Source organism: Sphaeramia orbicularis, chromosome 3, assembly GCF_902148855.1.
Source record: "Sphaeramia orbicularis chromosome 3, fSphaOr1.1, whole genome shotgun sequence".
In the NCBI taxonomy this organism is placed as follows: Eukaryota; Metazoa; Chordata; class Actinopteri; order Kurtiformes; family Apogonidae; genus Sphaeramia; species Sphaeramia orbicularis.
This window is the reverse complement of record NC_043959.1, coordinates 16,871,006-16,885,624: the sequence shown is the minus strand read 5'-3', so window position 1 is coordinate 16,885,624 and position 14,619 is coordinate 16,871,006. Positions and strand designations below refer to the sequence as shown.

Sequence of the window (14,619 nt, the reverse complement as noted above, 5' to 3'; positions counted from 1 at the left end):
ACTGAACCGTTTTAAACTGCAGAGGAAGACGATGAAACTTGCACTCACGTTGTCGTGTGCCAACAGAAATAAAACAGAAATACATTAAGAGTCCGATCCACTGAGATCAGCATTTAAATGTATGTCATCGCACGCGCTCAGAGTAGCCCGGAGCCAGACAGTGCGTGAGGGCCGATGTATTTATACCGGACCTTCTCCACGCTCTCCACACCAGCGGGTTCAGTTTCAGCCCTGTTCCCATTCTCACTGCGGCAGACGGGGCCTCCCGGCCACACCTCCAGGGCCGGCCGGGCGCGCCCTTGGTGGTTAGCCTGAAACACTGAACTTGTTTTTGACTGAAGCCAAAGGAGAAACACGTGCTGATAAGAGGAGTGTTGATCCGCTGTGAGAAAATGAACAGACGACGATCAGCAACTGGATGATGTTTGAAAACACACGTGTAGAAAAACACAGAAGACGACGGCTGTGAACCGCTGCTCAGTGACTCTTCTAGGACTGGAATGATGTGGTGTTTTCAAAAGCAGCAGCTGGACGCACTTTAACCCTTTACACATTTTTCTATGGTCACATGATAAATATGGTCATATGATATAATGACTTTACTCTGCTGTTTATTTATTCACTTCTCTTATTCTCATGATTATTATTACTTTTTCTCTCATTTTCTTTTTTTTTAAATTCTCTTTTTATTGAAAGAATTTAGATTTTTACAAACATTGAAAAATCAGACAGATACACAAACTATACACATCCAGAGAGTGGGTGTAAAAAAAACCAAAAGAACAAAAACATTTACAGCAGCTCATTATTGTCTTGGCATACAGGATTTTAGAGTAAAGAATCAGTGTATAAATAAAAATAAATAAAAACACAAAAACATATTTCCTTCAGAGGATTTAGGGTTCATATTCATGCAGTCATCTCACCCATCCCTCCCAGTGTTGAAGAAAAAAAATCCATCTTCAAATTTACAGTGAAGGTTATTCTTTCCATCCTATAAATTCCCATGGTTATGGCTTTTTCTCTTATTTTCTATATTTGTTAGGTTAAACAGTGAACAGGTTTTCCTCTGGATGCTGTTCGGTGACTCTTCTTTGATTGGAATGCTTTGCAGAGGCGTGTTGTTTTCATAAACACCAGCTGGACACACTTTAAGTAGAAACTACAACAACTGTAAACTCGTCACATCCAGTGGTTGTTGTTTTTCACAGTTTTTTTTCCCCATAACATAAAACAAAGAATTACAGAAAGCTGAGCTCATTTGATCTTATTTTGTCATAAAACAAAACTGACAATTGTTCATTGAGTTCATCAGTAAGTTGATTTTTAAAAAGAACATTACGTTACTCAGAAAAATGTCAGTCTTCACTGGTTTCAGGCAATTTGTCAATAAACCTGTGGTCATGAATAATTAGTTGAGTGTGCTGTGTAATGTTCTGTGTTTGTGCTGCTCTGACTGAAACATGATGATAGGATTCAGTTTCATCTGCGCTGTTTCAGCTCTGAAAATGTTTCTGCTTGTCTTTAGGTGTGTACTCAGATTGATTGTCAAAATAACATGGATATTAATCATTGTTGCTTCTTCCTGTTGCCATGAGAAATGAGTTTTGCAGCTGAAAGTCTGTCCTAGACCTCCAGGAGTTCTCAGAGAGACTTTTTCCACATTTTTTTTTTTTCCTCAAAGTGTCTAGAGTTTTGGTGAAATTGTCATTTTTCCATTAGGCAAATTTTTACGAAGTGTGTCTGTCCTCAGTCCTGTTGGACTACCTTTGTCATGTGTCTCTGTCCCTCAGGTCCAATCAGTGTCCTGGTTCTGGCCTGTGTAGACTGGTACCCAGTCCACTTGCTGACACAGTACTGTGGACAGAACCATCACACATGGGCCTATCCAGGTCTAGGACAAGGACCGGGGACCAGTTACCCATGACAATACTCCTGGTATTTTTCTTTTGCAGATTCTAAAAGTTTGTTGTCCATATACGTATGGTTTCCATAAATATCTGCGTCCAGGTGGAAACGGTCAAACTGGGTTAAACTGGTGTAATACGTGTGCCACACCTATATGTGGCGCTGTACACAAACACAGACAGAGCCTATGGCAGGATACACTCAAACCACAGAAGAATGCACTGAGCATGTGCAGGAGGTTCCGTCTGGGGTTTTCTTCTTCTGGTCACATGATCCTATGGCGTCATGGTTTCCATACAGTGGTGTTGTGCCTATCCATACGCCAACACCAGGGCGGAGCTGGGACATGTTTACGCTCTGGGACCCGTTCTCCAAAAATACCGTTTCAGGCACCGACAATGCCGTGTCATGTGACCCACAGACTGATCTGGCTGTCTGTGCTCTCCAAGTGCTTTTCTAGTTATTCTTATATTCTGTTTTTACTGTCTGCCATGCTGCTGCTGCTGCACTACACTACAGTTACCCAGTTTGGGATCAATAAAGTATATCATATCGTACTGTATCGTATCATATCGTACCGTACTGACCTTTGTCTGTGACAGGACTCTGAATCCTTGGACCGGTGCATCCAGACGGCGCTGTCAGCCCTCTACCCGCCCTTCCAGGCCACGTCCCCCACTGTCCTCTGTCAGGTCCTCAACGTGGTGGAGCGCTGTTACCGAGGAGACGGGCTCCGCTACCTGATCCACTTCCTGCTGCCGGCAAAGCAATTCTTACAGAACCTCCAGCAAGATGCCTGTGTGAGTACTGAGTGTCCGTCAGTCTGACGCTGATGAGTCTGATGCCCCTCCAGGTTGTCAGTTGTGCTGCTCTGTCCCGTTCAACCAACAACTGAACATTTTGGGTAATGAGCTCCAAGTTTGGACATATTTTCAGGCTGGACTACAACCGCTGCTGCTGACAAACAATTATGGAGAAATACTGGAGAAATGATCGTCTGAAGTCTGGACCTTATATGTGCAAATGTGGAGATGGAACTAGTTATAGACGAAAGTAATTAAACAAGAATTCAAACAGGTTGGAGAAATCCACTGGATTTTTGTCCAATTGAATATAAAGATAGTTTAGCGGCAGCTGGAGGGTTCAGATTCAAACTATGAACTATTAGGGTCCAAATACACAAAGAAATGAACCACAGACTAAGAAAAGTGGGTTTAAACAAATATTAGCCCTTTAATATGAGCTAATTTTCTCTTAGTTCTTCAAATGTATGGTTAAGTCATCGTACATGTTCACCTCTGTTATTAAACATTCAGGAACAGAACCTTTCCTTTATTTTCTGTGTGTAGTTGTTATTTTGACCTCTGTCTTCAGTGGTTTTATTTGATACCACGTTTGATGATAAAGGACTGGCTGTGACTCTCACTGATTCTTTTTTTGATTCCGGACCCCCCCACACCCACCCACTCACTCTGTCTCATCCTCTGTCTTCGTCTGCTCATGTCTGTTCTTGTCTGTGAAACACCTGCGTGGTTCTCTGATGTGTCATGTTTGGTTCAAGTGACTCTGCTGCATTGTCAGTCACCTGAGTGGGCGGGGCCTCACCCACACACCTTAATCAATCACAGGCTGTGGAGTCAAAGGCACGTCAGCAGGACGTCTGTGACTCACACAGTGGTGCAGGGATGTGTGCACTTTGAACAAATATTGCATTTAACACTTCTTTATTTTTTGCCAGAATGTTTTTTATTGAGGTTTACAATCATAAAGCACAGCATTCACTTCAGTTACAATTTACCCTCCTTTACATATCTGTACCATTTTAATTCAAAACAAACACAAAAACAGCATACAAAACATCAAACAGAGCTTCTCTTTTGACAGTGGTAGTTCAACTAAACAAAAATCAGAAAATTTAACACTTTTAATAAGTAAAGTAAATGTTCTTTTATCCAGTGGTACTACATTTCTAATATTGTTTTAAAGGTTGTGTGCCATATTTTACTCATTTAACCCTTGGAATCCCAATATCATATGTTGATACTACATTTGACCCTGTTTTACTGTAAAAATCGGAGGTTTATGTGGAATGATTGTGTATAAAATGGAGGTATTCCTAAAGAATAACCCAGTATAAGATTATATGGAAACACACATGTTAATTTATTACTATTATTATTACTATTATTACTATTATTAATTTATTACTTATTAATAAACTATTAAATAGTTGAGTTGTATATGTATGTGTAGACTGTCAGAGAAAAAGTAGAGTTGATTTAACACTGACCAGTGTTTTTTGACATTTTGAACCTCAGCATGGTAGCTCTAATCCGCTTTATGAGGGTCGAGAATTTGTGAAGGTCAGCATATTCTCGTAAAGCATTTAATAAGCCTGTACAATATGAGGGAAATAACATTATGTAATAGAACAAAAAGTATAACCTGACATAAATAAATATTGAAAAGTTCATATTAACTCTATAGGTCATACAGCTTTGTACTTTGATAGGTTTGTCGACTAAAGGCGGCAGCACTACGAAAAACAAAGTTGTGTGTTTTATTTTATGGATAGCAGCTACGTGTTGTTCAGTCAACAAGCTTTTTTAGTTTCATTTGCACCATTTTACCTTTGCACCATTTCTTTGTGCTTTAGACTCACTCAGTATGACTGTTTTTCTTCAGTATATATTTTTTAAATCTGTTAAATTTTGCTTGTATGTCTTGTATTTATTTGCTCTCCTCCTGTTTTCCCTCCAGTCTCCGTACTGTGGACTGCTGTTTCGTCATGAAGGCTGGCCGCTGTGCATCCATGACAGAATAGTGGTCCAGCTCTGTCACCTGGACCAGCGCCTCCTCCGTCCAGGAGACTTCTACCTGCTCATATCTCCTCCTCCTCCTCCTCCCAAGCCTCGAGGTCACAGCGCCTCCTGCAGGGGCGGCGTCGGCTCCTCCCCTCACCTACTGGTGTGCAGCCTGTCCGCCGGCGGCCGCCATGTGGAGGAGCAGGAGGTGTCGGACATAGCCCTGCGCTCGCTCTTCAGTATGTCCTGGCTGGACTCTGTCAACAGGGACAGGGAGCGGCGGGGAGCGTCCCGGATGGAGCGCTGCCTCCTGTCCTCCCACGGGGACGTCTTCAGGGTCCCTTGGGAGGACCTGGTCTACCCGCAGTTCATGACCCGGCCCAGGATGGCGCTGAAAGACCACAAAGAGACCCCCGGAAAGGACGGGAATATGTTAATCAATACGTCACACGACCGCTCTGTAACGCAGGACAATAAGCTCCTCCCATCATCTGTGAAAGCCAATCAAACGAGCAGCGAGGAGTCAGACTCAGAGGGGGAGTATGTGGAGCTGACGGAGCTGCCACTGCCCCGGTTCTCCCCCCAGAAAGGCTCCTTAACCCAGTCCATCAGCCAGCAGCACCGAGCCAGAACCAGCGCACACACACCTCAGATAACGAACACGCATACACCTCAGACCGCTAACGCACACACACTGCAGGCCACTAACACACACACACTGCAGACCGCTAACACACACACACCACAGACCACTAACACACACACCACCGCACACACACCTCAGATAGCGAACACACACACACCGCAGACCGCTAACACACACACACTGCAGGCCACTAACACACACACACCGCAGACCGCTAACACACACACCACCGCACACACACCTCAGATAGCGAACACACACACACCGCAGACCGCTAACACACACACCACCGCACACACACCTCAGATAACGAACACACACACACCTCAGACTGCTAACACACACACACCTCAGACTGCTAACACACACACCACCGCACACACACCTCTGATAACGAACACACACACAACTCTGATAACGAACATACACACACCTCAGATAACGAACACACACACACTGCAGACTGCTAACACACACACACCTCAGACCGCTAACATACACACACCTCAGACCGCTAACACACACACACCTCTGACCGCTAACACACACACACCTCTGACCGCTCACACGCTCTCTGCTGCTGCCTTTAGACCATCCTCTGACATTAGTTCCCACACCAGTTTCTGCTCCAGGCTCCTGGAGGAGAACCTGGACCTGGACCTGGGCCCTGACGGAGCTGTCATACTCACCCCCATCGCTCCCGTCTCCTCACCCTCCTCCTCCTTCTCTGTGTCTCCACCTGGAGATGGAGATACGTCCAGATGTGAATGGGAGCAGACAGAAGGTACGGAGTCAGGGAGGAGTAAGAATCTAGAAACTGAAATGTGCACAGAGCAGGGAGGGAAAGAGGAGGAGGAGATAGTAGAATTAATGGATGAAGGTGTAGACGAGAAGGTGGAGGTGGAAGACTTAGACAACATACAAGGAAAGATGAATGTAGATGTTGGAAAGACAGGAAGCACGAAAGATGAAGTTTTATACTCTGAGGAAGAGGAGGAGGAAGATGGAGAGGAGTTGGATGAGGATGATGAAGAGGTGGAGGTGGAAGAGGAGGTTCAGGTCATAGTTGTACAACAGAGTCAAGAAAACAGAGAGGAGCCACATGTGACGGAAATAAGAGAAGAAGAAGAAAGGGGAGGAGGAGCATCAAACACTGATCAGCTCTCAGATACAAACACACACTGTGAGGACAGAGACACACAACATACACACACTAAGGAGACAGACACACAACACACACACACTGAGGAGGTAGACACACAACACACACACACTGAGGCAGACACACAACACACACACACTGAGGAGGCAGACACACAACACACACACACTGAGGAGACAGACACACAACACACACACACTGAGGCACAAAGTCAACACACACACACTGAGGAGGCAGACACACAACACACACACACCGAGGAGACAGACACACAACATACACACACTGAGGCACAAAGTCAACACACACACACCGAGGAGGCAGACACACAACACACACACACTGAGGAGACAGACACACACACACACCATGAAGAGGCAGACACACAACACACACACACTGAGGAGGCAGACACACAACACACACACACTGAGGAGACAGACACACAACACACACACACTGAGGCACAAACACACTGTACACACCACGAAGAGGCAGACATGACATATACACACAATGTGGAAGAAAATACACAACACATGTACTATGACATGGCAGAAACGCAACATACACACACTGAGGAGACAGACACACAACATGCACACACTGAGGAGACAGACACACAACATGCACACACTGAGGAGACAGACACACAACATGCACACACTGAGGAGACAGACACACAACATACACACACTATGGAGACGGACACACAACATACACAACCTGAGGAGACGGACACACAACATACACAACCTGAGGAGACGGACACACAGCATACACACACTGAGGAGACGGACACACAACATACACACCATGAGGAGACGGACGCACAACATACACACCATGAGGAGACGGACACACAACCTTCACACACTGAGGACATGGACACACAACACACACACCATGAGGAGACGGACACACAACATACACAACACATACTCACTGAGGCAAACCTGCAACAAACAAACTCACCAGAGTCAGAAATGCAACATCCACACCATGAGGAGACAGACAAGCAACATACACACACTGAGGAGACAGATACACAACATACATGCTATGAGGAGACAGACACGCAACATACACACACTGAGGAGACAGATACACAACATACACGCTATGAGGAGACAGACACGCAACATACACACACTGAGGAGACAGATACACAACATACACGCTATGAGGAGACAGACACGCAACATACACACACTGAGGAGACAGATACACAATATACACGCTATGAGGAGACAGACACGCAACATACACACACTGAGGAGACAGATACACAACATACACGCTATGAGGAGACAGACACGCAACATACACACACTGAGGAGACAGATATACAACATACACGCTATGAGGAGACAGACACACAACATGCAAACTCAGCAGAGTCAGAAACACAACACACACCCCATAATGAGGTAGAAACACAACAAACACACAATGAGGAGGTGAGAACACAACACACACACTTAACAGAGTCAGAAGCAAAAGATACATTCTGTGAGGACACACAAACACAACACACACACTCTGAGGAGACAGACACACAACACACACACTCTGAGGATGCACAAACACAATACACACACTCTGAGGACACAGACACACAACACACACACTCTGAGAATGCACAAACACAACACCCACACTCTGAGGACACAGACACACAACACACACACTCTGAGGACATACAACCACAACACACACACTCTGAGGACACACAACACACACACTCTGAGGACACACAAGCACAACACACACACTCTGAGGACACACAAACACAACACACACACTCTGAGGACATAGAACCACAACACACACACTCTGAGGACACACAACACACACACTCTGAGGACACACAAACACAACACATGCACTCTGAGGACACAGACACGCAACACACACACTCTGAGGACACACAACCACAACACACACACTCCGAGGACACACAAACACAACACACACACTCTGAGGACACACAACCACAGCACACACACTCTGAGGACACGCAAACACAACACACACACTCTGAGGACACACAAACACAGCACACACACTCTGAGGAGAACGGCGTCCACTTGGATCCATATGAGGAGTCAGAAAATGGCCTTAAAAACCATGGAGTGAAGGAGCAGAAGAAGAGAAGGAGGAGGAGGGGGAGGAGGAGTGGCCCAGAGGATGTGGAGGAGGAGGATCAGAGCTGTGAGGAGGTTGGTGGGGGAACATCTGCAGAGCTTCACACTGAAGGTACACACACCCGTTTCTCCTCACTCCCCTTCCCCCTCCTGCTCCTCATGCATCACCTCCTCCTACTCCTCCACCTCCTTTTAACCAATTCTGCTCCTCCTTTTTCTCCTCCTTTTTCACCCTCTTCGACCTCTTCACTCGTAATAATCTACTGACTTTCCATTTCCTGTTCTAACTCTAAAACACCTGATTGGATGTGGAGTACCCCCGCCTCCTCCTTCCAAACCTCCGTAGTCTTGTTTTTTTTTTTTCGAACGTTACTTTTCTCTGAGTATGAACTGAATCTGCTTCAAGACTCCCCTTCACTGTTTGCCTTTTAAAAGTACATTTACATGTATATTTTCCAGAGTGTTGTGGATGAGACTGTGTGTTTTCTGTCTTCAGGTCCCAGTGCTGCCCAGTCACAGGTCAGTCTGTCCACTTGTCCCAGTCCAACAGAACCAGAACCAGAACCACCAGTGTCCTCTTCACAGCCAGTCCAGTCAGTCCGAACACCGCGCACCTACTCTGTTCAACTGGGCTTCTATAAAATACTGCTGAGGTCTGGAGTTCTGTGTCTGCCTGGTGAGAACAAACACCCTTTCCCACCAACATTCACAGGAACTTTTATTACCAGGAATTTATTTAGCTCCATTCACATGCACTTTACATATGTAAATAGGTTCGTCACTAGTCACTTTTCCATTGACCCTCAAATTGTGTGAATATAACTTAAGCATAAAAATCTGGCAATGGCTACTGCGACAGTACTGTGGCACGAAATATAGATTTGTCTATTTCCACAGAGCCAATCAAATGATCCAAATTCTGCACTCTGAACATTGTCCCAGTGGCTGATTTATATTCATCAAAAACCCGGCAAATTCCTCATATGAGACAAAACAGTCACCATGTTTTATGTTGTTTGTCTGCATGATGAAACTCAAAGTGTGAATAGGCAAAATTCAGCCTCTGGTACCTGGTCCCCTGTCCTTGTCTTGGACCTGGATAGACCCATGAGTGATGGTTCTGTCCACAGTCCTGTGTCAGTAGGGGGACAGGTTACCAGTCCACACAGGACAGAACCAGGACACTGACTGGACCTGAGGAAATAGACACAGGACAAAGGTAGTCCCACAGGACTGAGGACAGAGGCACTTCGTTAAAATTTGACCAGTGGAAAAATGACAATTTCGCCAAAACTGTCGTTTTTCTTGGTGGTTTTTCAGGCGTAGTGAAATTGGTATATCACGCAAAACTGCAATGGAGAGACTTTTTTGCACAACTAGAGTAACGTGAATTTTTAAAAAAAATGGATGTTGATGGATGTTACAACAAGAGAAGAAGAAGAGTTCTCGAACTCTCCGAACTCTTCTTTTACCAAAAATGTGAATAACCCGAACAAATATGAATAACATGAAATGTCTTAAAAGAAGAGTAATTGTTCCAATATTCAGTCTGTTATTAAATGTTTCATGTATTTGTAGATCCACTGTGATCTGTATGTTATAATGTACATGTGTAAATGATAAACTGAGACAGAATATTGGTGAAATTACACTGATTTTTTTAAAGAAATTTGTCCTTTGGAGTGGACAGTTTTTTGTTTTTTTTATAAAGCTGTGAAACCCATAGCTGGGTCTGAGGAGGTTAAACACTCACAAGAGTGTATTCAGCAAATGGACATCATCGTCCATCCACCTCTAGTAGTTTCTCTTCTTTTGCTCCATCTTCCAAATGATCAAAACTCAAATGAACAAGTTTGCAGCCACACACTGGCTGAACGTAAGGGTGGAGCGCTGCAAGAGTGCTCCACCAATCAGCATTCCTCTGTACACAGTCCCGCCCCCAAGAATTCTGGGCAATCTGAAAAGTCCGATCCTAGTACCAGGAACTTTTTTCAGGGATCATTTGGGGTTAAGGGAAACTTTTTTACCTGGGTAACTTCAGTGGAAACATGCCAAGGTCAGATGAAGTTAATGTTCCTGGTAAAGTTCTGCTAATGAACTAACATATGGACCTTTGTGTCGTCGTAGGAACCAGGGACAGAAGTGGCCGAGCGCTGCTGACGGTCTGCACCAGAAACGCCGTGTGGTCCAACCCAGACTGTGACAGCGCCGAGCTCCTCCGCCTGCTGCTCTACTACACCTCCACCCTCAGGTACAAACCTCCACCAAACACACCTCCCACTCATGTGGTCGTACCGGTTCTGATATCACTTCCTCTGTGGAGCAGGAAGGACGTGGCTGCGCTGGGTTTGACCGTTCTGGTGGACGCCCGCCGAGCCCCCCCTGCCCCCGCCCTGTTCGCCGCCTTCAGGTCGCTGCAGGTCAGTTCACAGTAAAGAAACATAATGTATCGGTTTATAACATGGAAATGGTTCCATATATTTGTATAGTTCCTATTGATCACTGATAGAAGTCATACAGGTTGGGGAAGCAAAATTTACAATATTTTGAGGCAGGGATTGAAAGACAGTGTATGACCAATTAGTGTATTGAAAGTCATGAGAATTTATTTGCCACAAGAAAATTGACATAATAGAAAATGTTTTTATTCTATGTGTCCTCCTCCTTTCTCCATAACTGCCTTCACGCGCTTCCTGAAACTTGCGCAAGTGTTCTTCAAATATTCGGGTGACAACTTCTCCCATTCTTCTTTAATAGTATCTTCCAGACTTTCTCGTAATAGTTTTGCTCATAGTCATTCTCTTCTTTCCATTATAAACAGTCTTTATGGACACTCCAACTATTTTTGAAATCTCCTTTGGTGTGACGAGTGCATTCAGCAAATCACACACTCTTTGACGTTTGCTTTCCTGATTACTCATATGGGCAAATGTTTCTGAAAAGGTATGGATAATAGTGTTAGGTATGATTATGACATCAATATATGTTTAGTTTCAAAACCATTGACGTAGTGCCTGCTGAGAAAAAACAACTAAATGTTCATTGTAAATTTTGCTTCCCCACTCTGTATATGGACTTTCATTTTAGAATTTGGTACGGGACAGAGGGGTAACAAGCATTCTAGATCCATAACAACAGATATTTATGTTCAACAACATGTTTATGGAATGACTTCTTGTGAAAACTCACAATGATAAATAAACAACATGGTTTCTGCAGGTTATTAAAAAGCATTAAAAGTCATTAAATAGATTTTGTGAAAATTAAGGCCATTAAAAAGCATTAAATTTGATGTCCAGAGGCATTAAAACATTAAATACACTTGATGGAAAAAAAGTGTTGTTATTTATGATTTATTTTGATTATATTAACATTTAATAATTTTGATCAGAAGTATAGTGTGATGATTGACAGGTGGAACCCTTTGATTGACTATTGTTTATGGCTGATACATGAAGTCACAACACCAGATGCTTGGAATGCAACGTGCTGTGAGCATGTTCATGCTGTGGTGAAAGAGCGGAGGGAATATGAGCAAATGTGGGAAAAACTGATTTGCCTTGCCGGAGGTCTGCGCTCTCCAAGTGCTTTTCTAGTTATTCTTCTTCTTATTATTATTATTATTATTATCATTATTATTATCCTTTCGTGACCTCGCAGTAATAGAGGATGGCGACAGAAGAGGCCCAGTTTTCCAAACTTGCGTAACTGTGACTAAAAGGTCATGTTCTAGTTGTTCGTAAAGGTATTTTAGATTTTTCCATTTCCTGCCGTAGTAAAAGGGCATCTAAATGTCCACATATTGTTCATGTTGCCTTTCGTTACAGTCGTTACAGGTTTTTTAATCCTTCCTTCCTCCTTCTTAAATTCACGTCAAAAGCAGGATTAACACCGATGGGTCTGATTGAATACAAATGCAGTTTCAAATGTAACTGACGCATGAAGAATCATCTCAGTCTAGTTTTAGTTGAAGTTACAGCAGCGTTGACCTCCTTTTGATGGTGACAAACTGCAGTCCCAAAACGTGAACTGAAATGAATATGGTAATAAAAGTCAGCGCTATCAAATGACCCACAGATATGGAGTCAGATTGTTTGTGTGAAACGTGTCGGTAAAAGTCAGACTGGTTTGTTCATGTGTGTGTTTTAGTTCTGACTTGACCTGTTTTACTGACACACTAACCCCCCATGAACCTGGCAGTAACATTCAAAACAGACTCTACCTTTAATCCAGTCTGTCCCCAAAGGCGTGTCCTCCATGTTTACATCCACCTTCTACTTTACTAAGGTTCAGATTTTTATTTAACATTTTTAAGTCTGAAATGCATAAATCTGGAAGGTTACAGGACAAATATCCCAGTAACTTAATATTGATGGTAAAGATGATGGAATGATGTGGTGTGTGTTTAGGAGAACATCCCTGGTTCCATCCACACTGTGTTCCTCCTAATGAACAAGGATTCATCTGTGCGTCTGGACAAACCCTCAGCTGTTCAGGTAAAACCCAACACCTGCTCACTCCCCCCACAGCTGTTTGGACCGTCCGTTCATCCTCTGTGTTTCGTGCAGGTGGAGGTTCTGAGTTCCCTGAAGTCGGTGCAGAAGCATGTGGAGCTCCGGCATCTTCCACCTGAGTACGGGGGATCGTTCAGCTTCAGTCAGAGCAGCTGGCTCTGTTACCGATCGGTCAGTTCACACACTTTTATGAACTGAACAGGTCTGAGGTCAGGCCAGGGATGTCGAACACAGTTTAGCTCAGGTTCCACATTCAGTCTAATATAAACTAAAGTGCATCAGAACCAGTAAAATAATAATACAATAATCTGTGTCCAACCTTTTTTTTCTCCTGACCCCGTTTTAACATCACAAATTTCGGTCGACCCCAGACATTCAAAACACAGACATTTTTTTTGCTCAAATTAATTTGTTTTTGATCCTGTAATAGTTTTCTATACTATGTTTCAAATACAGGTTAATTTTAGATGACATTTAGTCTATATAATGTATATTATTGTGGACGGAGGCAGAAAAGCCAGGTGTAGATTACTGCACAAAGGGAGCATTTGATTTTCCTTGGTCAGGATATGTACAGTCAGTCCAGCGTGGATTTACAAGGCTGACAATTAATACTGAACAAACAAGAACTCAAACTATGAATTATGAAAGAGCTGCAGCATCTGAAACCGACCACAATGAACATTTGACAGATAAACAGAACCACAGTGCTGCAGTTTCACACTCAGTTTGTCTGCTATGGATTGGGATTGGCTCTGTCAACTCAACACAGATTTTTGATTTGTAAGTTTTTTTGTTTTTTTATTTTTTTATTTTTATCAGTTACTAGAAATTTCAGGTGACCCCATTTGAATTCCAAGTGACCCCGCGGTTGAAAAACACTGCTATAAATGATAACAACTCCACATTTGTATATTTGTTTTAGTGCAAATAAACTAAAATGGAACCATCCATTTCACAAAAAATGTGAATAACATGAACAACCTGAAAGAAAAATAAGGTTAATTGTACCAATATTCTGCCTCAGTTTATCATCTATACATGTTCATTATAATGTACAGATCACAGTGGATCTACAGATGCACAAAACATATAATAACAGACATGGAAATGAAAAATATAGTATTTAATTTTATGGTCAAAACATCTTCTCAGTCACATCATTGACTGTTAATATCTTAAGTGTAATTTTTGCACATTAGGGCCGTACTGGACCCTTCAGTGGGCCAGTTTTGGCCCATAGGCCGTGTGTTTGACACCCGTCTTAGTGAGACAGAAAAGGGTTTGAACTACTGCCATTCAACAGGCATGTTAAACATAGGACACGCAGGTCAGAACTGTCACCCCCCCCCCACCCCTGATGGGTCCAATCTGGTCCTCAAGATTAATTTGTGCAAAACATGACACTGAACACATTAAACATCAAGGGTGTTGAACT

The 14,619-nt window shown here is 43.4% G+C and overlaps 1 protein-coding gene across 1 annotated transcript in view; it reads left to right on the top strand.

The window, feature by feature from the left end:
• plekhg4 (pleckstrin homology domain containing, family G (with RhoGef domain) member 4) overlaps positions 1-14,619 on the top strand; it is a 98,265-nt gene that overhangs the window by 38,225 nt on the left and 45,421 nt on the right. The window contains exons 2-10 of the mRNA XM_030126418.1: positions 2,511-2,708; positions 4,669-5,516; positions 5,949-6,417; positions 8,473-8,779; positions 9,164-9,343; positions 10,795-10,918; positions 10,994-11,087; positions 13,077-13,163; positions 13,236-13,352. Coding sequence (XP_029982278.1) covers positions 2,511-2,708; positions 4,669-5,516; positions 5,949-6,417; positions 8,473-8,779; positions 9,164-9,343; positions 10,795-10,918; positions 10,994-11,087; positions 13,077-13,163; positions 13,236-13,352 — 2,424 coding nt within the window. The remainder of the gene's footprint in view (positions 1-2,510; positions 2,709-4,668; positions 5,517-5,948; positions 6,418-8,472; positions 8,780-9,163; positions 9,344-10,794; positions 10,919-10,993; positions 11,088-13,076; positions 13,164-13,235; positions 13,353-14,619) is intronic.